At 38.5% G+C, this 27,779-nt stretch overlaps 1 protein-coding gene across 1 annotated transcript in view; it reads left to right on the top strand.

Moving 5' to 3' along the window:
• The window catches only part of taf2 (TAF2 RNA polymerase II, TATA box binding protein (TBP)-associated factor), an 85,733-nt gene extending 63,571 nt beyond the window's left edge, over positions 1-22,162 (top strand). The window contains exons 22-26 of the mRNA XM_079837428.1: positions 4,357-4,466; positions 11,273-11,481; positions 14,264-14,422; positions 14,646-14,736; positions 21,061-22,162. Coding sequence (XP_079693554.1) covers positions 4,357-4,466; positions 11,273-11,481; positions 14,264-14,422; positions 14,646-14,736; positions 21,061-21,329 — 838 coding nt within the window. The 3' untranslated portion in view covers positions 21,330-22,162. The remainder of the gene's footprint in view (positions 1-4,356; positions 4,467-11,272; positions 11,482-14,263; positions 14,423-14,645; positions 14,737-21,060) is intronic.
• The last annotated feature ends 5,617 nt before the right edge of the window (positions 22,163-27,779 follow it).

The raw sequence follows: 27,779 nt of genomic DNA, 5'->3' as shown, positions 1-27,779 counted from the left end.
GATGTTGAAAGGCCTGGTAAAGCCAGATCGAATGTAACAGCAGCATTGTCTGAAATAACAATAGTGTTATAAATACATTCATAAATAGCTGAATAATCCTGCTAGATTTAGACTGCGCACAGGGCCTAGATGAGGAGCGGTCTAAAAGTGGGTCTAAAAAGCAGTTAAGGTCCCCACCCAGAATTAGTTGGTTGGAATGCAAATCAGGGAGGGAGAACAAAATCTTCTTGAAAAAAGCCTCATCATCCCAATTAGGACCATATACATTAGCCAAAATCAAGCGAACACCATTAATCTGCCCTCTAAGAATAATAAAACGGCCATTGGGGTCCGAGATGTCCGAGAGACGGAAAAAGGAACCGATTTATGGATGAGAATAGCTAACCCTCGAGACTTACTCTGGAAGCTGGAATGGTAGAGCTGGCCTACCCAGCCCTTTCTAATTCTTAGATGATCTGCAGTCCTCAGGTGTGTTTCCTGAATAAAGGCGATGCTAGTATTAAAATGTTTTAAATAATTAAGAACTTTATTTCGCTTCACCGGAGAATTCAGTCCCTTAACGTTCCAGCTGGTGAATTTCAGTGCACCACGAGGTGCCACCTTATTACTCATCACAGACATGGATAACTAATTCTATGAACATGACCAGAAACCTTCTTCCACCCTTGCCACACCACCCAGCCAACAACACAACTTGCCTGTAGGATATGAGGATATAAAGTGTCATAATGATGAGTGCACATGAATCGACAAAAGTGGAAGACAGAAAAAAAGAAAAACAAAAACAAACAAACCCATAAACCCACCCACCCTTACACCAGAGGCCTATTGCACAAAACTAGGATAAGGGATTAAGCCGGGATATCTTGGTGATCCTGGCTCAATTTATCCGTGATCCGGTTGCACTAAAGCTGGATAGGGTGGCAGTTGGATGTTATGGTATAAATTACCATGGAGATTTATTCTGTGGAGCTAGCCTGCTCCAGACCAGGCTAAAGTCCAGGATCTATTTAATCTCATCCCTTATGTCAGTCAGTAGTCACCACAAACGGAAACCAATAGTTATTCCACTGCCCACTACACATTGTTATCACATATAACTAGACCCACTGTCATTATTTAAACGTTTGTGATCATAATTTCAATAATTTTGGATAAATTATGATTTTTAGATGATGTTGCTATCATTAGATAATTTACGGTTTCCCATAGACTATAAGGCTATATATAAAAATGATAGAATATTAGGGCCACAGAGGAAAAAAAAGAAAAGTCACAGACTTCGAAAAATTACGTCATAAAATTTGTAACCCGTTGTTTTAGAGGAAGACGGTTGTTAAAATGACAGCTGTGGGGCATTTCGTGGAATTGTTCTTCAGTATGGTTTTACAAATTTTTACAAGGACATACTTAATCTTTTGGCACATCAGCGTCACATTGTCATAAGTATCAGGACTGTAAAAAGAATATGCATCTTTTCCGCAGAAAGAACCAGCCTCATAAATGTATGACTTTTTCCTTCTTCCTCAGTGTGGCCCTAATACTCGGTCGTATAAAATACACATTCCATATAAATAAAAAAACACAAAGTGTAACAGGTTCCTTTATTGAATAAGGATAAAACAAAGCAGGTAAACCATCAGCTCCTTTCGAAACTGAAGTCACACAGTGACTCAACAATACAACAAAAGGATAAATACACATTCAAAGATAGAGATTATATATATATATATATATATATATATATATATATATATATATATATGATTTATATATATAAAAATATATAAAACACTCCCCGCTTGTCTGCACACTGAAATAAATTCAGGACAAATCCATACACATCAACTGAACAGACAAATGAATGGAAGCAGTAGCCTCCCTGCAAGCTTGTATTACACACAGTATACAGCACAAACATCATAAGAGGCCAAAAAAATAAAAAATAAAAATCGGTGGACAGCATAAGAAGCAGAGTACAACGGCTAAGATTAAACTGTACTACTGAGCGTAGTAATTATGTAAGCCTTTGATAATAATTTATCAAAGCCTTATACAGTGTGATGGAGTTACTTTACACAATTTCACTCATATCTGCAGTCCATTTCAATTAAAAGTTAAACTGTTTCATAATCAGTGTACAACTGCATTTTTGGAGATGTGAATTAACTATTTGGATTGTAATTGTGATGTTTCAGTGGAGCGGTGAGTGTGTAATTGTGCACTACTTACGCATTCAGGAGGTCTGCGATACTTTTTGTCTTTGCTTTATCACTGTGGCGGTGTTGCCTTTCTTCTTAATTATGTCTTTTACCTCCTCGTATGCCTCCATGAGGATTTGTGCCTCCAACGGGGTAAAGTACGCCGCTCTAGTTGCCATGGTGAATCAGTGAATCTGTGATCGGCGGCGGGTCTATTTGAGTGAGCCGTGAGCGCGCACCTATCCAAGATTGGTTTAACCTGGCTTGATGAATCCGTGTCTGCTCATCCTGGCTTGGTCTTTGTGCAACCAATTAAGCCTGGATGCACTTGTTTTGGCTTCATTGAGCTCAGCTCAGTCATTTATCCTGGATGTCTTAATTCTACTTTTGTGCAACGGGCCTCAGCTGACAAAAAGAACAACAACTGGCCACTTTACCATAGCAACAGGCAAGTTTCCTAACTCCTATTTTTCCCATATAGATAGGCTACGTAACCTCAATAATATTTGTCAAAAGTTACTGACAGACCTAGACTTCAAAACAATTATAATGTAAAATCCAATTACAAACCATTTAAAGGAAAAACAACATAACTTGGACAAAAGGGCTAGGTGTCCTAGGTGTCCACAATTAGCCCACTATGTAAACTTTATAGATTAAACATAAGAAGCTCTGTGGTGAACAAATTAACAAAGTAGTACAAAAAACTCAAATTCAAATGAACAAACAGCCCAACGTTAAAATCACTATCCAATAGACCAAGTTGTCCATAAAATAACGAAAAACTGAAATTAAACAGGTCTGCTCACAGTCCAAGTGCAGGTGATTTTAAAGTAAAAAAATAAATAAAAAATACCTGACATGAAACTAGATAGCCGACTGTAGTAAAGTTAAGCTACGTTAAGTAAAGCTCTCACGGTCCCTCAGCCTCGCTGCTCGCCACACCGACTGTCTATAAATAATGAAAAGAGAAGTTCAGATAGTAGTCTTCATTGGTGAACAAGTTCGATGAACAACAAAAAAAAGCCAAATTTAGTTAACAGTCCGCTGGGCCAATAGCCCAGATTGCCCCTAAATAACGGCTGCTCATAGAAAAGTACCGTACACCAAACTTACAATCCGTCCAAGGTCTGGATGAAGTTGTTGGCTTCCGAAACAGAAGCCAGCCATTTCTTCTCGTTGTTTGGCAGAGTGATTTGCAGTCTAGCGGGGTATAGAAGCGCAGGCTTGAGACCGTGTTTGTACAGTGACGACATTACATCTTCATATTCGGCGCGAAGCTTCAAAACCTCAGGGCAGTAATCCTCAAAGAAACAAATCTTGTGTCCTTCATACAGCAGCTCACCCTTTTTGCGAGACTCACGGAGGACCAGGTCCTTCACTTGAAAGCGATGAAATCGCAGGATGACAAGTCGCGGTCTCTGCCCAGGCGCTGGTTTAGGTGCGAGGCTACAATGAGCTCTGTCCAGCTCAGGCGGCTAGGTTAACACCTGAGAGCCAAGGACATCGACCAGAAGCTGAGAAAAAAATGTGCTTGGACGCGGCCCCTCGATAGACTCGGGTAAGCGCAGAATTTGAATATTTTGGCGGCGGCTGCAGCTCTCGAGGTTTGAGACTTCTCATTGTCCTTCTGGAGCCTAGAACACGTAGCTTCCAGTTTTTTAACCTGCTGGCAAATTTCGGTAGTGCTTGATTCGAGGTTTCCGATGCGAAGATCATGATCTGCCACTGTTGTTTGAATGGTATCTAGCTTGCTTGGATCATCATGTAAAGTACTGATCTCGGCTAGCGTAATGCTAGTACCCGATAGTACCCTAGTACAATTTTCTGAAATACATTTCCATATTAAACCACAAAGAGTTGATCCGTTACTAGCTGTATGCTTTTACCTGCGCTGACTACTACTACGTTTGAAAAATTGGTCAAGCGACTCCTCCCTTATCTTTTGGATTCATTAATTTAGAAAGTTCAATACAAGTCATTGTATTGTTCCAAAGGAATTTAGGAAATAAAAAATATCTTTTAAAAGATCTTTAAAAAGGAAATGGGTAAGAAGCAAGGAATAGATTGGAACAGATATAACAAATTATGGTGGAAATACATTTTTATTGTTTATTAACTGCTGTATATTTTGATAATTTTCTACCCTCTTTAGGCATGAGATTCTCAGCATGCTTGCCAAGAATCCACCTTTCACCAAAGCAGCTGATTCTTCATTGTGTAACGAAGCTTTAGTGGACCAACTATGGAAGCTGATGAACTCAGGTAGAATACAAACATTTAATTTTTCGTTTTGTAAGATTTAACATCTGGGCCCAGTTGTTCAAATAGTTTAATCCGGATCAGAATTATCTAGATTTGGAAATCCCATGTTTTTTATCCATCTTACTTTTGTGCCAGTTTTTCAAAGCAAAATACGATTGGATCTCCTGGATTAAATTTTGATTTAATTTTAGTCATAGTCTTTTTACTAAAATGCCATTTAGTTCACTTGAATTGTTTTTAGTTTTAGTAGACTAAATATCATAAGATTTCAAATCTAATGAGTTTAGTTAAATTGTAAAGCATTAATTGAGCATTTAAGCATTAAAAAACAATGTTTACTTGAATACATGTCAAAACTGACATAATTGTTTTTGACGTTCAAGCACAAAAATACACAAAAGAACTCAAATAACTTTTTTTTTAATCATCTATATAGTTTTTATAATTTTAGTTAGTATATCAGGTTAAGCTAAAGCTTCAAATAAGTTTACGTTTATTTATTTTTATTTCAGTTAACATTTATTTAATTTCAATATTTTTTTTTATGGTTTTAGTAAACTATTATAACCCTGATACTTTGAATAATGTGTCAAATACTGTTCTTAGTCTTTCCTTCTAACTATGAATTAAATGGGAATGAAATTTAAATAGTTTGTGTAACCAAAAACATATACAGTCCCCTCCAAAAGTATTGGAACAGTGAGGACTATCCCTTTATTTTTTTCTGTAGACTGAAAACATTTGGGTTTGACATCCAAAAATGTATATGAGACAAAAGATCAATCTTTCAGCTTTTATTTCCAGGCATTTACATCTGGATCTGATACACAACTTAGAAGATAAAAACAAAGAGAAAATCACTCACTGCTCTTGACTGAAAAACTAAAACAGTAGCTAAGAATCAGTGTATATTTTATAGTGAAGTCTATGTAGTGTTTTATTTTTACATTTATTCATTCAATGTCATACTTTAATGCTGCTGTACAGCTCTGAGCTGCCAGTGTAAATCTTTATATATATTTATTTTATATTATCCAATACACTATGAATGTGTAAAAGGGTTTTTTTAAAGTAAAGTTTTAAGTTTAAGTAAGATTTTTTCAATTATTTTAAGTAAAATAAAGAGTATTGCAATAAAAAAAATGGTCTTTTTTCTCCTTAACCTCTTGCTGTTCCTGTCGCCTAAGAATAGAATAGCAAAAAACTGATGTAACAAGCCATCGGAACCGAAAACCGTGGTTAAAAACCGAGATATGTATTGAACCGTGAACTAACTGTATTGTTGCATCCCTAATTTAAATGTTGTTGTTTTTTTACCAGTTTTAAAGTTTTATTACATTTTTGTTTTTGAAATCCACTGCTCTGCTGTGATCAGGATGATCCTGAATATTTTTTTATTAAATTTTTTTTGTATCAAATGTATCCCAATCTTACTAAAAAGTTTTAAACAACACATACTGACAGCTTGACCAACATACAATGATCTAATCCAATTTCAGAATTCTTTTTTTCTTTTTCAAGATTTGAACCAATCCATTAGGCAAAATCGGATCAGATTAGTTTTGAACAACTGGGCCCAGCAGAAGGGTGTATTTCAAGAACAAAAATTTTATAACTTTAAATTTTATCAAAAATACAACATTTGTATCATGTAAAATATACTTGCGTTTATATTTGTAATTTTGCTCTTGATTAGCTTAACATTACAGTAATAAAGTAGAAGTAGACATTAGGCTACATATTAAACCTTTCATTACAGTGAAGTAAAAAAAATTATTTTGCCACCATAAAATAATCCCCCAAACAGATGTCAATATCAAACAAAAATATTTAATTTTAAGTTTTGTTTTTTGTTTTTTGCTTTGCGAATTAAGTTTTTTGAAGGAACGCAAAACTTTTGTGAGCGAACACAAATGCATTCAAATGAACACTGACTCTTCTACCTGTTGTACTTAACATAGCTAGCAGCCTACATTGTGAAATGTAACCCCATTTGGAGCACTAATTATCTGAAAAAGTGTGTATATGGATCAGGGTATCCAATCCTATTTTGTTTTGAAAAACTGGCACAAAAGTAAGATTGATTACCTGATCCTGGACAGCATAACATGGGATTTCCAAATCTAGGTAATTCGGATCCAGATTAAACATTTGGAACAGCTGGATCCTGGATTTAATCCCATCAATTTACCATTGTTGATTGGGCCTAAACTGTCTCCATGTTTCGAGACAACATTTAGTTAATCAGGTACAGTTTTTACATGTATTCATCCTCAGAACTAGACTGGGTAAACCCAGCCTGATCTGCCAGCGATTTGATTTCGCCCAGCAACTCCGTCTGGAAACCCGTACATTTATTTCTACTGCTTCTGTTACACTTTTGTGGGAACCAATCACAGACGGGCTTATCCACCTGCCCCGCTATTGGAGGGATTATCACGATGACGGATAGAGAAGCGATGTCATTGCCCGTTGATCACGCCTCTTGTGGTCTGATTGGTTGAAGGACTATCCAATTGCGTACAGAGTCATTTAATTTATGCACGTTTATGCTCGCGTGTGCAGTAGAAAATACAGAGCAGACTCCCCAGACCAATGTTCAATCTTAAATTGAGCTTGGTCTGGTGATGGCCAGACAACCTCAGAACATCTTTATGTGCAGATGATATTGGTGGTTTCTGCTTGGGAACTGACATAAATCTGTTTTATACAACCATTGGCAGTGTTTCTTAAACCAGAGGCTGGTCCCACTTTATATTAAGTGGCCTGAACTACTATGTACTTACATCAAAAAAATAAGTACAATGTACTTATTGTGCATATTGCAAAACACTTTTGCTGATATTGAGGTGGGATACAGGTAAAGTTAGGGACAGGTGTGGTGGTATGGGTAAGTTTAAGGTTATGGTTAGGTGTAAGGGAAGTGTCAACAGTGTAATTATAAATGTAAATACAGAAATTAATTACAGATGTAATTACATGCGGGTATTTTTTATGTAAGTACAATGTAAAAACATGTATGTACACAATAAGTGCATTGTATCAAATTATAAATGTAAATGTTAGTAGTTAAGGCCACCTACCATATAAAGTGGGTCCCAAAGGCTCTTAAAGAGCTGCTGCTGTAGTGAGCAGTTTCTTGGTTAGTTTTCTGACAGGGAGGTCTTTTTCTGCTCTCATTGTGTTAAAACACTAGGGCTGGGAAGGTATGGATTTTTTCTTACCGCGGTTGAAAAACAAGAAATTCCCGCGGTTCAGCTGTAAACCGCTTTAAACAGCTCCCGCTCGACTTTCGTGCACAGCCGCACACGCACACACCAGCGCAGGCAATTGAACATAATAAAGAACATGTTTATTTTACATTTATTTTTTCATGTTTAGGACAGGAACAATTAGAACAGAAATGGAATATCTGAAAAAAAAGTGCTGGCAAAACGAAATATAGACTAGGCTATGGTTTACATCCCAGTCTTTATATTTTTTGCTGAGAGAGCAGATTAGATCACGACTGAGAGATCTGAAGATGGAACAGCATAAACAAAGACAAACAAACTAGGGCTGTCAAAAGATTAATCGCGATTAATCACATCCAAAATAAAAGTTTGTGTTTACATAATATATGTGTGTGTACTCTGTTAATTATTATTTATATATAAATACACACACAAGCATGTATATATTTAAAAAAATATTATTTTTATATATAAAACATTTATATTTATATATATTATAGATTATATAAATGTATATACATGAATGTGTGTGTATTTATATATAAATAATAATTAACAGAGTACACACACATATATTATGTAAACACAAACTTTTATTTTGGATGCGATTAATCTTTTGACAGCCCTAAAACAAACACATTTTTATTTATCGGTATTTATCAGTTATATATATTTATTTGTTCATGTTTATTTATTTCCCATATTTTTACTTTCAGATTACAGTCTTCATCATCAAACAATAAACTTTCGTGCACACACCAGTGCATATAATATAATATATTATTTATATTTTTAGTATTTATATTTTTATATTACATATTTTTACAAATTCAGGCTATTAATTTACATTTACAATTTACATCTCGTGTGTGCTTTTGTCTCAGTGGTTAATGAAGACTATTTAACGAAGGCTCAAGGCTATTTAATTTAACAAAGTGTCCCGCTGCTCACACTACCGTGATTGTATATTATGCTACTTTTATATATAATATAATATATAATATGAATATTATTTATATTTATTTTTTATATTTTATAACATTTACATATTTATATTAATTTACATATCTCGTGTGGTGTGCACTTTTGTCTCAGTGGTTCAAGGCTATTTAACAAAGACAATTTAGGCTAATTTAACAAATAGTCCCTGCTCACACTACCGTGATTGTAGCCTATGTATGTATATATATATATATTATGTGTGTGTGTGTGTGTGTGTGTGTGTGTGTGTGTGTGTGTGTGTGTGTGTGTGTGTGTGTGTGTGTGTGTGTGTGTGTGTGTGTGTGTGTGTGTGTGTGTGTGTGTGTGTGTGTGTGTGTGTGTGTGTGTGTGTGTGTGTGTGTGTGTGTGTGTGTGTGTGTGTGTGTGTGTGTGTGTGTGTGTGTGTGTGTGTGTGTGTGTGTGTGTGTGTGTGTGTATATATATATATATATATATATATAATTAATTATTATTATTATTTATGTTATTTATATTACATATTTTCACATATTTATATTAATTTATATATAGGCCTATATGCCTATCTCCTGTGCGCTTTTGTCTCAGTGGTGCTATTTAACGAAGGCTATTTAATTTAACAAAGTGTCGCTGCACACACTTGTATATTACTTATTATTTATATTTATATTTTATATATATATATATATATATATATTTATATTTATATTACATATTTATATTAATTTATACATCTCGTGTGCTCTTTTGTCTCAGTGGTTCAAATATTTAACGAAGGCTATTTATTTTAACAAAGTGTCGCACAGCACACTACTGTGATTGTAAGCCTGCCAGACGGATATCTTTTTCGATAGCCTTTAATGAAATTGGAATTTCAGAATCACATAGCCTCCTTATATTTAATTGCCTACAATAGATTATTTATTGATTATATTGAATGAAATTTCGCATACCCAGCTTATTTGTAGTCAATCTTTCCCAAACAGAGTTGGAAGAGAGTTAAAACTTACCAGTACTAAGGAGGGCTGAGGCAGGTCCAGCTCAGTTTGTTCTTTCTGAAGCCGTTGTGTTTTGTTTTTTTTGCCAGCTATGGGAGAAATCGGTCACCAGCGTTCGACACAAACCCATTGCCCAGGCGGTGCGTTCTTTTTCTGCTAACTACCCGCTATTGTCGGCTGCGCAACCATGTGAGAGAATTGTGTTAAGCACGTGCAATTAAGAACTGAGGTCCTGCTTATGCGCCTGTATTTTATGCTTTAGTAAAATGAAATTCAAATTATAGGCTACAAGACATTACACAGGTACTCTCGCATATGGGCCTAATAGTCAATACAAATTAAATGTTATAATGGAACATTGCGCTCCCCAACTCGCGAAAGGTCGGATTTGCTCCATCTTTTGATGAAGTTTTGTTTAGAAAACCTTGAATCCATATAAGACACACATGTCATTAGTAACAATCCATGTCATTAGAATCAATGAATCCATGGAATTAGACACAACGTGCACACATGTGCAGGCCAATGTTTTTTTAGTTGTTGTTTTTTGCGGTGATGGCGGTGACGATCTCAGACCCGCGGTAGGCACCACGTGACCGCGGTATTGCGGTAATGCGGTAACCGTCCCAGCCCTATAAAACACACTTCTGTTCATTCAGGGTTTGTAGCCACTCTTGGCAGTACAAGTGCTGAGCCATTGCCAGCTGTTCATAAATTTTTGAGTTTGTAGAGTTTGTAAAGTGTTATAGGACTTTAATATCTTACCCCATGATCTTCTTTCTCAGTTCATACCCTGTGGTTTCTACAGTAATTTTTTGAAGCTGCACAGTCTGTAATTTTGCTCAATACACATGACTGATCCAAAAACAATATGATTATTTCCTCTAAAATGCATGGCTTCATCTCCTTTTTTTCTCTTTAATTTCAAAAACGGAAAGATTGTGCTAGAATAAACGAATGAACTGCAGGTCCATATAATGGTATTTCTCTTTGTAGTCAGGCATTGCTGTTGCATAAAGTTCTATGCATAATTTGCTGTGTGAACTGCATATCAGGATTAATCACTACAAACATTTATATCTGTAAATAGGCCACAGAGAGAAGGATTTTCAAAGATATGGGACTTGACTGAATTTCCTCACACTTTCTGAATATGGAAATGTTATTCCATGGCATTGCTGAATTCATGATTTTGTTGACAGACATTTCTAAGGTGTTGATACATTTTTCTATGACAGCAGTTTATGTAGTAGTTCCAGGTTTGTTGATCACATTACAGTTCTATGCCATATTTTTTCTAAACTAAAGCAAGGTACTTAATAAATTAGACTTGGATGCTTAATCAGGGGTGTGAAGAAGTAGATCTACACACAAGGGCATTTTAGGAACAAAAACTTGAAAGATGTCAAAATATAAATGCTAATATAATATAATATTCAGTGGTATTGATTCCAGACCACTGAATTATTGAAAATGTAATGTACACATCATGCTTGCATTGTTACGATAGGTTTGAATTCAAGTTCAGACTTTAGTTTGAATCAAAAGTCTGAAAATCTTTGCTTACAACTTTTGTATGTTGAAATCTCGATATATGTCTTTGCGTGTGTCTCAGGTACCTGTCATGATTGGCGTTTGCGATGTGATGCCGTAAATCTGTACTACACTCTATTTGGGCTGACCCGACCCTCCTGTCTGCCATTGCCAGAGTTGGGTCTGGTGCTGAACCTGAAGGAGAAAAAAGCTGTTCTCAACCCCACCATCAAATCTGAGCTGGGTCCTGGTGGCCCAGAGGTGACCCCGAACATGACCTTCACCAGCGCTGTAAACATCTCACTTAAATTCTTACATTTCTCTGTTACAATTAAATTTTCTTATGTAGTTATTGGTGAACTTCATCATACTGTGTCCACATCCTCCCCCACAATGTGAGACTCCTGTGTTTTGATGCTCAATACAAGATATTTAGAAAAACTTGCAGTTGAGAATAATTAAAATGAACAAACCTAAACTCATTCAGACACCTCATTAAAAATAAACTTCAGCCAATACATTTATAATCGTTCGATCTTTTGGACAGGTATGTAGTTAGGTGCAATTTGTCTTCATCCAGGGACAGAACAAAGTCGGACGGTCTGTCTTGACAGCAGTATCGGTCTTGCAGGGCTCGAAATTAACTTTTTTTTTACTTGGTAGCACTGGTGCTCCCAACTTCACCAATTAGCTTGTTAATGCATACAGTACATTTTTCAGTTTAACTCGTTAAAAATATTTAACGCAGTTAACGCAGCATCCGTTTTTTTCTGTCATCCTTTGGCTAGCGTTACATTATATGATAATGTTCCTATTCATGCAAATGCTTTCAAACCATTAAAGCGTGACAAGACAATAGAAAATGCACTGTAACATAGTTCTAAGTGAATGAAAACATCCTGCTAAGTTTTAAATCTGAAAGTGCAGCATATATAAAGTTATTGTCTCTCAAAAGTAAGAGTCGACTCTTAGTCAATTAAACGTATCGATTTTCGACCGAGTCACAAGCCGCTTCGTTGTTACGTCACAAACGTTTTGCAAAAATTAAGGTTTACATCAGCTGGGCTAATATATACACTGTTATTGATACAGTTCCCACATGTGCAACGCAATACATTAGAGACACACGCACACACATACACACACAAACAGGTTTGTTGATGGAAGCACACTTGCTAATGCTGATGGTGAGGAATTACAGTTGAAACATCTCATAATGTACCTCAAACTGAGTAGCATCACTGAGAAACGTCCTGCTCAAAATTCGGGTTGAATAACTAGTTCTGCAGATGTTTCGTCATCGATTCGGACTCGCGCTGGGATTGATGTAAAATCAGCGTCATCATTACTGTTTTTACAGTGTGTACTATGCTGAGCTTTAGGAACAGGAAGCCTTGTGAACGGAGCTGGAGTTCAGTTATGGTAATGGTCGTTTGTTTCCGAAATACATGCTGTAAGGTGTAGACCAATCACAACAGACTGGGCCCTCTGACAAATCAGAGCAGAGTAGGCTCACGGAAAGTAGGGATTTAGAGAGACTGATTCATCCATCGAGTCGTTTGAGAATCATTTAACAAAATGATTCAAAATTAGGAAACTTAAAAATAGCATAATGGGGGCAATGTGACATTTATTATAATAGGCTGTAAAAATATATAACAACTTCTAATTTAAGTGAACTTCACATAAACCTATTAAATGCAAAAACTTATTCCCACAAATTGAGAAAAATACATTTGCATCAGTAGCTGTGAATACTGGCCTTTATTCATAGTGCTTATTAAGGATGCCATTAAGGAAATATTTAATATATACCATTGTTTCTACATTTCAATGTGAAATTATACAATATAAAAAAATGTATAATAAAAATTTTCATGTTAGGTGGGATTAATAATGATTAATTACAGAAAAATATGATATTAGTTTAATTGAATGACAGCACTAGTAAAAACATTAAATAGTTGATCTGAAGCTCTTTTGAATTTGTTATACATCAAAAAATAAACATTGAGCTAACAAATGTTTGAATTGGAATGTTGTTTATAAGTTTATTGTGGTTTTATAAAAAAAATGTATTTGTATTTGTAATAATTTTTTTATTCTGAATATTTTAGAGGTGAAATTAATTTTAATCATTCACATTTTAAAATTACAGCTTTACATTTTGAGTTCTTTATCTGAAAATCTGAAGTTTTAAAATCAAACCTTCAATCTGGCAATCCAGTTACCCATTTGCCAGTTTACTTCATAGTTCCATAAACACTTTCCTTAGAAGGTTTAAAAAATATAAATATAAAAAATATTATATATATATATATATAGTTATATATATGAAATGGCATTTTTGAATATTATATATATATATATATATATATATATATATATATATATATATATATATATATATATATATATATATATATATATATATATATATAATCAAAAATGCTATTTCACTGACTGACTGGGCAAAAAAGCAGAAAGCAGTTTTGGACACAGCCAAAAACAAATTAAAAAGGTAACTTTGACTTTTTATTTCACAATTCTGAAATTTTTCTTGCAATTCTGAATTTTTCTTAGATTATATTATATAAAGTCGCAATTGCGGGAAAGTCTCAATTGTAAGTTTATATCTCGCAATTCTGACTATATCATACAATTCTGACTTTATAACACGCAATTGCTTGACATAAAGTCAGAATTGCGTGATATAAACTCTCAATTCTGAGAAAAGAGTCAGATTTGCATGATATAAACTCGCTATTGCGAGAAAAAGTCAGAATTGCGAGTTTATATCTCACAATTCTGACTTTTATATCACGCAATTCTGACTTTATATCCCACAATTCTGACTTTATATCACGCAATTCTGACTTTTTTAGATATAAAGTCGCAATTATCTTTTTAAATGTTTTATTCTCTGCCGGAAACAAGCTTCCATAATATGCTGCCTAAAGGCAAGAATAATAATAAAACCTATTGTTGCAGAATGTTAATACCCTTAAAAACCCTGAAGTGCTGTCTTCTTATTAAACATAATATTCATCCCCCCTTCATTACTCATCCTCAGCTGGAGGAGGAGCATGTCGTCATGGAGCCAGCATTGAGTGGTGTGGCCATGGCCCCTCAGGGTTTAAAGAGGAAGGCGGAGACTCCATTAGGTTCATCGCCTGAACCTGGACAAGTTATGCAAGAGGAGCCCAGTGTTAAAGTATCTGTGAAGAGCAGAGTGAGTAATCAGCAATGAATATGCTTATGTTACAAGTTACAGTTAGATCCATGTTACCATAAAAATAACCCCCTAAAAATGTGAATTGTGTATATTGTGCCAAATATTCTAAATATAACTGTTCACTCAGTCACTCTATGGTTAGATATCTCTTTTGAACAAAAATGTTTGCATTGTAATGTTATGTACTGTAAAGTTTTTTTAACCTCAATTTCCCACCCAGGAGGAGGAAGATATTGATATGGACACAGTTCATGACAGCCAGGCATTCATCTACCACCATCTGAATATGTTGGAGAGACCTTCAACTCCAGGCATGACAGAAATACACAACACACTCAAAAGACACATTTTTGTCGGATCATTGAGTCTATCTCTGCCGATAGATATTAGCCCCTTTCACACATACAGGGAGTGCAGAATTATTAGGCACGTTGATTTTCTGATCATATTTTTTTTCCAGGCACATTTGACCAATTCCAAACCACAGTAATCCTAATAGCTACTATTGATTTAGTATTTAATAATGTATAAGTGATATATAATTGTTCATGAAGGCTGGAAATGAAAATCACCTTATTTTCAGGTGTGCAGAATTATTAGGCATGTTTTCTTTTACAGATAAATTGAGCCAAAAAAGAGATTTAACTCAGACTGAAAAGTCAAAAAGTATTAAATGCCCATGAGAAGGATGCAATACTAATGCAATACTAGACATTGCAGTTAAGGCATGACCATTGGACAGTGAAATGCTTATTGGGTCAGCAGGATCTGACAAAAACAGGTGGTGAAGAAAAGACAGCTGTTAACTGCAAAAGAATTAAGGTGAAGAATTAAGGGTGAAACCATCAGGAAGCCTTTAGTCTCCAGCGCCACCATTTTCCAAAGCTGCAACCTACCTGGAGTCTCCAGAAGTGCAAGGTGTCAGGATCTCAGAGACTTCAGTTAGGTAAAGAATCCTAAAAAATGACCCCCACTAGATAAGAATCACAAGCTGAAGTGTTGTAAAATACATGAAGAAGGTTTTTTTATAGGCTTTATAGGTTTTATAGGTTGAGAATGACTCTTGAAGGACCAGCACCACATCCTCTAGTACCACTGTTTGAAGAATTCATCTTCCAGAATCTGGCAGTACGTTTTGGGAGTTCATTTTTAGTCCATCTCTGCAAAACGGACTTCAGGATTGACTAAAATGAACTCCCAAAACGTACTGCCAGATTCTGGAAGATGAATTCTTCAAACAGTGGTACTAGCGGATGTGGTGCTGGTCCTTCAAGAGTCACTCTCAACCTATCTGTCCATAAAGCCTATAAAAAACCTTTTTCATGTATTTTACAACACTTCAGCTTGTGATTCTTATCTAGTGGGGGTCATTTTTTAGGATTCTTTACCTAACTGAAGTCTCTGAGATCCTGACACCTTGCACTTCTGGAGACTCCAGGTAGGTTGCAGCTTTGGAAAATGGTGGCGCTGGAGACTAAAGGGTTCCTGATGGTTTCACCCTTAATTCTTCACCTTAATTCTTAATTCTTTTGCAGTTAACAGGTGTCTTTTCTTCACCACCTGTTTTTGTCAGATCCTGCTGACCCAACGAGCATTTCACTGTCCAATGGTCATGCCTTATCTGCAATGTCTAGTATTGCAATAGTATTGCATCCTTCTCATGGGCATTTAATACTTTTTGACTTTTCAGTCTGAGTTAAATCTCTTTTTTGGCTCAATTTATCTGTAAAAGAAAACATGCCTAATAATTCTGCACACCTGAATATAAGGTGATTTTCATTTCCAGCCTTCATGAACAATTATATATCACTTATACATTATTAAATACTAAATCAATAGTAGTTATTAGGATTACTGTGGTTTGGAATTGGTCAAATGTGCCTTGAAAAAAAATATGATCAGAAAATCAACGTGCCTAATAATTCTGCACTCCCTGTATCTCCGCAAAGCTTTATCGTGTTCAAACCAAACTTAGTACATGTCATCACAAGCATGACTTGAGGCAACATAGTGTTTCGACGCAGCGCCACCTACTGGTCCGGAGATGCAAAAAATGGCTGTTTTTGCTTATAACTTTTGAACCGTTTGTCCAAAAATGATAAAAGTGGTCTTGTTCGATTCAAGACGGCATGCCGAATCGTCTGATATTCAATTTTACCATATCGGCCATTTTGGCTGTCGGCCATTTTGAATTTTGTCAAAAAATGCTATATTTTACAAATGCATTAGTGTATTGTTACTAAACTCGGTATGTGACTTCCACGCCATGCCTTAAAGGTACTCAAAAAGTTTTGGGGCAGTGCCACCTTGTGGTCAAAAGTTATAACAAACTTGACAAAAATGCTAATAACTTTTGATTAAATTAGCCTAGTTTATTGAAACTGGTCATAATACAGTCATTGGCTCATGCCGAGCACATAGATACCAATTTTGCCTTATTTGGCAAACTTTCTTGTCCTCCATCTTGTTATTTGCTAAAAACCTACTTTTGCGAACTCGTCCTAGACGGTTCGTCCAATTTGCACAAAAATTTAACCAGATCATCTTCAGACGATGCTGAAAAAAAACGTAGAAATCATGTTGATTCGTCGAATCGTTTTCGATAAACGCGTGGACAAATTTTACGTAGCAGTTGCAAACATACACTTAAGGATATATCTCCGCAACGCTTTATCGTATTCAAACCAATCTTGGTACATGTCATCACAAGGATGACCTGAGGCAACATGCAGTGTTTCGGCACAGCGCCACCTACTGGTCCGGAGATACAAAAAATGGCTATTTTTGCTTATAACTTTTGAACCATTTGTCCAAAAATCATAAAAGTGGTCTCGTTAGATTCAGGACGGCATGCCGAATCGTCTGATATTCAATTTTACCATATCGGCCATTTTGGCTGTCGGCCATTTAGAATTTTGTGCTAAAATACTATATTTTACAAACGCATTAGTCTATCGTTACGAAACTTGGTATGTGTCTTCCGCACCATGCTTTGAAGGTACTCAAAAAGTTTTGGGGCAGTGCCACCTTGTGGTCAAAGGTTATAACAAAATTTACAAACATACTAATAACTTTTGATTAAATTAGCCTAGTTTAATGAAACTGGTCATAATACATTTATTGGCTCATGCCGAGGACAGAGATACTAATTTTGCCATATTTGGTCAAACATCCTGTCCTCAATGTTCTTATTTGATCAAAACCTGCTTTTTCAAACTCATCCTAGACCGTTTGTCCAATTTCCACCAAAATCGAATCGTATCATCTTCAGACTGTGTCAACAAAAAGTTTTGGATTTTGCATCAATAGATGAAACCAATTTTGTAAACCGCAGCGATGAATTTGAGCCATGATGCCAAAATGACTCTTGAGGCTGTATCTCTGCAATGCTTTGACATATTGGTATCAAACTTTGCATGTGTCATTGTTCCCTTATTCTGACCACACCACATCAATTTCGTAACTGTGCCACCTATTGGTCAAAAGTGATAAACCATTAACCTATATTTTATCAGTGACTCTATATATGATATTTCAGCCATTTTGCCTAATCTTCTTAAACTGTATAATTGTTCATTGTTGCAGTTGGTCTGACACTCTCAGACTACAATGCATTTTCAGCCTTTTGCTTAAAATCATCTTAAAACGTGATTAATTGCTAATTGCTCCAGTTGATCTGACACTGCCAGCCATTTTGACATGTCTTGTCTTCTTCTTTGCGCTTGGCCCCGGTATTGCTGCTTGTAGTAAATAGTTTTGTCTGTGTGAAAAGCACGTGTATGGAAGGATATCGTGGACAATTTTCAAAAGGAATTGCAAATTGTATTTGCAATTGCGTTTTTCAATTTGTGGACGCATAAAATGTGACATAATCCAAACGCAATTGCAAATCGCGCATTGCCATTTGCATTTTCATTTACGCGAACGCACAACGCCAAATTTCAAATGGAAAGGCAAGGTCTGTTTGCAATTGCATTTCCAATGTCTTACAAGTTATGACCCTGCCATTTTGGAATAGCAATAGAAAAGCACCTATTTACCATTTCATTTCCTCCATGTCCTGCCACAACCTGCACAAAATTCAAATGGAATCGCAATCCCCTTTGCGTTTGCATTTCCGATGCCTAACACAGTCAACTGTCAATCAGGCTTGAGGGCGGGGTTTATTGATGTAGTCGGAAAGTAGGCCACGCCCTCAAGTGGTGGAAAACCAAGGACTTTTTCATCATTATTCATTCCTAAGAACATGGGGAGAAATATCCAATGTGTCTATTTAGCAACAACAACAAAAAAGTCATAAAACTACTGTGTAGTTTTTTGCACCTCAAACAAAGCCAAAAACCTGGAAATAGACTATTTATCACCTGCCAACCAGACAAAAAGAAACCAAAAGAAGACTGCTCTGGTTGCAAGCAAATTGTCAAGAAGAAATGAAGATTAGGGATGCTTTAACCGTTTACCAAAAGTAAGAATTTTGACAGATTAATACACAGTTAAACGGTTTAAAATGTGTATGTGTGTATATATATATATATATATATATATATATATATATATATATATATAATATATATTATATATATATATATATAATATATATACTTTTTTTTTGGTTTTTTTGCTGCATGGTAAAAGCAAAATATGCTATATTCAGTTTAAAGATCAGCTCAGTATATAATATATAATCTTTAATATAGGCCTATCCTTTTATTGAAACTGGGACAAAAAGACATTTTGAAACATTTCACCCGCTGGTACTTTCGGTTTTGCCGCAGAGACCCTTGATAAATAAATGTGTTGTATTTATGATAATCCGCGTAGATTTCAGTTGACGAAAATAAATAATAAAAGTGTGATAAGTCACGAAAGACAACTGAATTACTGACAGGATGCAGTGCGCGTGTTCCGAGCGCAACACGGACAAGCATAGCGTGCCCAAACGGCCAAATAAACACAGAAATATATCAAAATGCCAAGTCGAGTATTCACATAAACACAGTAGATGTAAGCACTGTGTGCGTGCACACACACATTTATAACTGGACCTCAAAGTGAAAGCCCTGCACAATTAATTCCATATTGCAACTTATTTACTGTTTGCTGCATATTTGTTTGTTTTTAGTTATACTACTGTTGAAATGTTATTGGGGGTGGGGGGGGGGGGGGGGGAGTTTAAGTAATAATTGTATATATTTTTACTGTGGCTCTTGATACTTAAATGCTTTAACCAAAAATGAAAAATGGCTCTTTGGTCCAAAAAGGTTCCCGACTCCTGGCTTAAATTAACAAGTTGAGTAGAAAAAAAAACAAATTTTTTGAGCCAGCATGTCACAAAGGGCATTCTGGGTTGAGCCAGCAGCGCTGAGCGAGCGAATGGACAGCTATTTTTATTTGACTAAAAAAAAATTGTCTGACGAGGAAAAAAAATGCTGGTTCTTTTTAAGATTTTATCGGATTTAGTCGTTTTTCGTTTTGTCATCTTAATGTATTAATTATTTAGGCTAAGTGAGAAATATTTAGTGTTTATTTATTTTATGCTTTTTATTTATATTATTTTATTCAGTTTTTCCCTGTTGTCAGAAACGCTGCAGGTGCGTGAAAATTTGATAATGTGTGAATCCAGGTTCTGTTGTTGAGCTGTTCTGTCAAATCTGTTAAATGTCAAAATAAAGATACAAATATAGTTAAATGAATAGGAATAGGCTATATATGATGAAAATAATAATGTTGAATAAAATGCTGAAATGAAAAAGAAAATCAGATCATCAGAGGAGGTATACGAAACGAACATGAACTGCGATTGAATGTCACAAATGTAGTTTTATTTTATTTTTTGATCGCTTGGCTCTTGAGCACAGAATCATATGGACAACACATAGATTTTTCTATAGGTTTTCTGATTTTAACTCATCATGATAATTTACTGTGTCCGCTGGAATATGATGATATTTGTTTGATATATAGCCTACCGAATGAAGTCATGTCACTTTTCTTATTTGCTGTTTTTTTTTTCTGGTTGCAGGTGAACATACAATCAGTTCTGCATTTTGACTTTGTTTGAACAAAAGAGTTTAAACTTAGTTTTTATTACAAAAATAGCCAAATTCCCTGTTTTCCACCACTTGAGGGCGTGGCCTACTTACCGACTACATCAATAAACCCCGCCCTCAAGCCTGATTGACAGTTGACTGTGTTAGGCATCGGAAATACAAACGCAAAGGGGATTGCTATTCCATTTGAGTTTTGTGCAGGTTGTGGCAGGACACGGAGGAAATGAAAGAGCAAATAGGTGATTTTCTATTGCTATTCCAAAATGGCAGGGTCATAACTTGTAAGACATTGGAAATTCAATTGCAAACGGACTTTGCTTTTCCATTTGAAATTTGGCAGTTGTTGTGCGTTCGCGTAAACGAAATTGCAAATGGCAATTCGCGATTTGCAATTGCTTTTGGATTGTCACATTTTATGCGTCCACAAATTGAAAACGCAATTGCAAATACAATTTGCAATTCCTTTTGAAAATTGTCCGCGATATCCTTCCATACACGTGTGCATTTACCAGAAAACTCAATCTGGTAATTTGGCGGTTTTAATGCGTTTTATGTTTCTTCAACTTTTCTCTCACTATTTAATAGGGAAAGAACCATCTTCAGTAGAGCAAGCCATTCTGTCCATGCCAGGAACACCCATGCCCACACTGAGCAAAGAGAGCACATCCTCCAAACATGGAGATCACCACCACCATCATCATCATCATGAGCACAAGAAGAAGAAGAAGAAGCACAAACACAAACATAAACACAAACACAAGCATGAGAGTAAGGACAAAGATAGAGATTCTCACGCTTTTAGTAACAGCCCTGCCAGTGGCCGCTCCATTCGTTCTCCGTCTCTTTCTGACTGATAGTAATGTCAGGCAGCAGCAGTTCTGACAAACATTAAAATACACCTTTTTTTTTTTTTAAGTATTTTTTATATTTTGGTTTATTCTTTTTTTTTTACTTATTATTTCGTGTTCTAAAGATTGGATTGTCATATCATCCCACCCAGCTAATTCTTTAAATAATTTCTTATTGCTACTTGTTTGCTACTATAATTTCTTATTACTACTTTTTTCCCAGTCTCTATAGCAACCTAACATGCAGTACACGAGAAGGAAAAATTTGTTCTGTAGTGCCATTTGACCACACATAAAGCTGACTGGTTTATGGCCTCTTAACCACACACACAGATTCACAGACTCTCACCACCCAGGACCACTAGGGTTAAGTCCGGCCACTGTATCTCAAGATAAATGTCAGCATTCTGAAAGTACTTTTATGAGGGAACATTTCACACTGTAGGCTCTGTGGTTAACTTACTCTGAGCAATCTTTTAAATAGGAAACATATTCAAGTGTTAGTTGAATTCAGTAAATGTTAGTACTTTTCACTGAACTTTACTGTTTCTTTGGAAGTATAATAATTTAAGCCATAAGTAATTTTTACCAGTTTCGCATCTACACCCCAGCCTGTTTTTATTTCACCATTGTAGGAACTTTATCATTCAGTACTGTAATTACTAAGTTTTTTGCAATTACTATTGGTTTGTTTGTTTTTTATATTGTATAAATCCATAAAGAGATTTTGTTAAATAAGCTTTGTATCTGTGTTTTTGTTGACAAAAAAAGTTCACAAACTTCACAAATAAAAATGTAATTGTCTGTAGAAATGTAATTTCTCAGCAGGATTTTACTACAAGGTTTTTTTTTTTTTCTTTTAAACGTTTCCAATCTTTCCTGACCTAACTACAAAATATTTTTTTATTTTGAAAAACATCAAACAATACAAAAACACTACTACTGATTACAACTAACACCTCATGTATTATATTCATACACCAATTAGGCATAACATTATGACCACTGACATGTGAAGTGAATAACACTGATGATCTCCTGTTAGTGGGTGGGATATATTAGGCAGTAAGTGAACATTTTGTCCTCAAAGTTGATGTGTTAGAAGCAGAAAAATGGGCAAGCATAAGGATTTGAGCGAGTTTGACAAGGGCCAAAATGTGATGGCTAGAAGACTGGGTCAGAGCATCTCTAAAACGGCAGCTCTTGTTGGGATTCCCGGTCTGCAGTGGTCAGTCTCTATCAAAAGTGCTCCAAGGAAGGAACAGTGGTGAATCGGCCGACAGGGTCATGGGTGGCTAAGGCTCATTGAGACCCGTCAGGGTGCCCATGCTGACCCCTGTCCACTGCCGAAAGCACCAACAGTGCATCAGAACTGGACCACGGAGCAATGGAAGAAGGTGGCCTGGTCTGAAGAATCACGTTTTCTTTAACATCACGTGGATGGTCGGGTGCGTGTGCGTGGCTTACCTGGGGAACACATGGCACCAGGTGCACTATGGGAAGAAGGCGAGCCAGCGGAGGCAGTGATGCTTTGGGCAATGTTCTGTTGGGAAACCTTGGGTCCCGCCATCCATGTGGATGTTACTTTGACATGCACCACCTACCTAAGCATTGTTGCAGACCATGTACACCCTTTCATGGAAACAGTGTTCCCTGGTGGCTGTGGCCTCTTTAACTCTTTCACAGTTCCACAAAGCAAAAATGGTTCAGGAATGGTTTGAAGAGCACAACAACGAGTTTGAGGCATTGATTTGGCCTCCAAATTCCCCACATCTCAATCCAATCGAGCATCTGTGGGATGTGCTGAACAAACAAAGTCTGATCCATGGAGGCCCCACCTCACAACTTACAGGACTTAAAGGATCTGCTGCTAACATCTTGGTGCCAGATACCACAGCACACCTTCAGGGGTCTAGTGGAGTCCATGCCTCGATGGGTCAGGGCTGAGTAGGGCAGCAAAAGGGGGACCAACACAATATTAGGGAGGTGGTCATAATGTTATGCCTGATCGGTGTTAATAATAATGATAAAAAACATAAATGATACACATAATGCACATTCTTTAAGTTTTCTGAACATGTAAAAACAAACTTTCCAGGAAGACTTGAATGCACCATATGGTCCTAACCCTATAATATTGCCTGAACAAAAGTGGTCTAACTGCAGTGTTACCCTGAGGCAACAAACAAAAAAACACAGTTTTAGTATATAAATAAAAACAAAATAAATATTTAAACAATCAAACATACTTCTTTACATACTGATGCACATGCATATATTTTTTTATATAAAGTTATTTAAATTTAAACATGTTAAAAAGAGATATTTATCTAACCAATTGATGCCACTGTGTCCCATGTGGCTTTGCTTCATGAAAGGACTGCTCCACCCCCAAACAAAAAGTCACACCCACTTCAGCCCCTCATTTCATTGAACAAACATGTCAGGTGATATTATATATTAAAAAATATATTTAAAAAAGTTAAAGGGGCGGTGTGAGGTCCAAAAAGGTAGTTCCCTTTCGAGAGTACTCTCGTATTGCGTTTAGCTAAACGTTAGGGGAATTTCCTTTCCTCGAGATTTTGAAGCAAATTTTTATCCTAAAAATACCATGTAAAATGTAGTGCAGCTGTACAGCTCTCAGCAGGAAGCAGCTGCGTGCTGATTGGCTGTGCCGCTGCAACTGCAGGAACCTATGGCGAGACCGCTGGGCGGGAAGGACCAATCAGGTCCCTCTAATATTCCCGCCACAAGGGGCAGCAGAATTTGCATAGCCAAGGGTATAAAAGACCCTGTCTCGCCAGGTTCGTCAGATTATTTCTTCTTCAGCGACTCACCTTGCTGAGCTCTGGATTGAAGCCTGCCATCGACACGCACCCAGCGGAACTCTGCAGCCTGAGGATTCTCCGCCTTCAACCTGCCTTCCAGCTGCGCCATCCGGCACATATCCTTTATATACCAATCCGTGTGTTTGCCATTGCTACACACTCACGAAAAGAGCCGCAGACGTTGTTGCAAATGTCTCGTTCCTCCTGCGCCTCGTGTAGAGGCTTTCTTCTGGACGAGGATCGGCACATCATCTGCGTCTCATGTCTCAGACGAGACCACACGCAGGCCGCACTCAACCAGTGCAGCTGCTCGGAGTGTGACGAACTGGAGCTGCAGACCCTTCGGGCTCGGCTCACCAGTTTCGATCCGAATCCCGTCCCTTGCTCTCAGCCTCTCGAGCCGCGTAAGAAGAAACGCCGCGACCAGAGGCCCCACGGAGCACTCTGACGAGCACATGCCGGTCATTTCCCCGCATGCCTCGCCATCGCCTGTCATGTTCGCCGAGGAACAGAACAGCCTCCCTCGTCTGGCGGCTGCTAATGTTTCCTTCGGCGGACCGGAAGAGGAGGAGGATGACAGCCTTTCATTTGCTGCATCTGAAAGCTGGTGGTCGGACACGTGGTCTCGGAGCATGCTACTTCGACGCGGACTACAATGAGCGACAAAACCTCAGTTGACGCTGAGCTTATGAGCCTGCTCACTAAGGCCGTAGACGACCTCGGTATTGACTGGTCTCAACCCCAGGAGCCCACGAGAAGCGGGCTGGATGGAGTGGTTTTTCGAGAACCGCCGCCACACGACCACTCAAAAACCCGCTCCCTTCTTCCCAGAAATCCACGAGGAATTATCCAAGTCGTGGAAGGCGCCAAATAACGTTCTTCCTCCCCTCGAGGGGGAGGCAGTCAAAGGCTGTACACCCATCTAAAGCCTGCCGCACTACTTCCAGCCTCGCCGGTCGAGCATATGCCTCCGCCAGCCAGGCGGCTTCAGCGCTACACTCTATGGCGGTGCTTCAGGTCTTCCAGGTGAAACTCCTCCGTTCCCTGGACGAACCTGATACCGAGGCCCTGAAGAACCTGCGCGGCGCCACTGTCTTGGCCCTGCGCGCGACCAAGGCCAACGCTCAGGTGATCGGCAGATGCATGGCCAACTTGACGTGTTGGAGTGCCATTTGTGGCTCAACCTAACCGAGATGAAAGACTCGAACAAGACCGCTTTCCTGGACGCGCCCATGTCGCCTTCAGGATTATTCGGTCCCTCTGTGGTTGGGTTCACAGAACGCTTCACCGAGGCACAAAAGGCCTCACAGGCAATGAGACATTTCCTGCCCAAGCGTTCCAGCTCCTCCGCTAGCTGTCACGCTAAGGCAGGACCAGCCCAGCCCACCGAGGCGGCGCCACCGGCTCACCAGCCTCGCACGGCTTCTAAGCCCGGACAGCGTTCCCGCTCTACGAGGCGCAGCAGATCGCCGGAGCGTCGAGGTCCCCGACCCAGCAATGTGTCGAAACTTGAGCCGCCGAAGCCGTCCTAGCCAGAGGCATAAAGAGAAGGTGGATAATACCCGCTTCGGCCGGTTTACCACCTCGCTCTCTACCAAAACGTTCCCCAGCTCCATTCAACGAGCCCGCAAACAAGCACGCTGGCCTGTACACAAATGCCGTTTTCACGGCGACCCATATGAATCACAAAAAGGGTTTTTTCTCTGTAGGCAGTGTGCCAGCATTAAAGCATGTACCCCTACACTCAATCACTCCCCCATGTTCCCCAGCCACCTGAGTGCAGGGAAACACTATCCTCACTGTCAATGAGCCCGTACTCAAACGCGCTCGCCTGTACACAAACACCAATATTCTATGTCCCCCGGTCCCCTGCACTCAGGCGGCGGGAAACAATTCTCTCCCAGTCAGAGAGCCTGTGAACAAACGCGCTCTGATGAACGCCACTTTAACACAACATTATCGGGCCACTGAGTCCCTGTTACTCACAAATTAATTCAGCCCCTGGCTTCGAAGGCCGAGGCCTGGCAGGCCATTGCCGGCATTTCAAAATGGGTGTTGAACACAATTGAACAAGGTTACTCGCTACAGTTTGCTCGCAGACCACCACGCTTTCGCGCCGTGGTACAGACAACGGTGAGAAGTGACACAAGTCACGTGCTTCGAACCGAAATATCAAAACTGTTAATGAAAGGGGCTTTCTCTTTTTCTTTGTTTCTGGGAGCGGTGTTAGACTCACTACAGATGAACGCGCGGCTGACGTCATAGAAACCGAGTGGTTTCCCTCAGGTCCGGTGCATACACTCCTCTGTGTATCGCCGCGTTCCAGTTCACGCATGGCTCTCGGGACGATTACAAATCAAGGTAGACCACAGCTGTGTGTTGGCTCTAGCTCCTTGGAAAAATCCTGTCTGGTATCAGACGGGCGTGAGTTTGGGCACTGTTACGAAGTGGAAAGTTATCTCGACAGATGCATCCAACCTAGGTTGGGGAGACCTTCACGAGGGCAGGCCAGTCTCCGGTCTCTGGTCAGACTCGGAAAAGAGCCTTCACATAAACTGTCTAGAGATGAAAGCGGTCACGCTATCGCTAAGAGCTTTCCTTCCGTACATAAAGCACCACCATGTCTTGATCCGAACGGACAGCAGGTCAGTGGTAGCCTATATAAATCGCCAGGGCGGCCTAAGATCTATTGGTCTACACACAATGGCGTAAAGAGTCCTAATATGGGCGGAGCACAACCTGAGCTCGCTGAGAGTGACTCATGTGCCAGGCATTCTGAATTTGGGTCCTGACATGCTGTCCAGGGGCAAAGTGTCCCCAGCAGAGTTGTCTCTTCACCCACAAACGATTCAGACAATTTGGGGCATGTTTGGAGAGGCAAAAGTGGATCTTTTCGCCTCGCAAGACAATGCTCAATGCCTAAAATATTTCTCCAAGCACAAGGATGTGTTGGCCCACGAATGGCCCAACCTTCCTCTTTATGCTTTTCCCCCAATCTCAATGTTACCTCAGGTCATAGAGAGGATTAGGGAGAGCAAATGCGCTGTGCTTTTAATAGCCCCGCTCTGGAGAAATCAACCATGGTTCTCACTGCTAAGTCGGATGTCAGATACAGCCCCGTGGCCAATTCCGCTGAGGAGAGAACTCCTCATGCAGGCGAAACGGCAGATCTGGCATCCCCGTCCCGATCTATGGGTGCTTCATGTCTGGCCCATCAACGGGTACATGAGAACCTCTCTGAAAGTGTATTAAACAATATTTCTGAAGCTAGAGCCCCCGCAACCAGGCAGCTCTATTCAGGCAATGGTCAGTCTTTTCGGACTGGTGTAAAGCACGAAGCCTGACCCCACATAATTGTGAAGTGTCAGAAGTGCTCACTTTTTTACAAGAGCTTCTGGACGCGGGTCGTTCCCCCTCCACGCTCAAAGTTTATGTGGCTGCTATAGCAGCGTATCACATTCAAGTGAATGGACTGTCACTCGGGAAGAACGATCTTATCGTGCGCTTCCTCAAAGGGGCTAGAAGGCTTCACCCACCTCGCCCCCCTTCAGTCCCTATATGGGACCTGTCCACGGTCATGGATGCTATGAAAGGCTCAACATTCGAGCCTCTGCATTCGGTGAGCTTA

This window comes from Gobio gobio, assembly GCF_949357685.1.
Source record: "Gobio gobio genome assembly, chromosome: 15".
Taxonomy (NCBI): Eukaryota; Metazoa; Chordata; class Actinopteri; order Cypriniformes; family Gobionidae; genus Gobio; species Gobio gobio.
The sequence above is the reverse complement of the archived record's forward strand: the minus strand, read 5'-3'. Positions and strand labels throughout refer to the sequence as shown.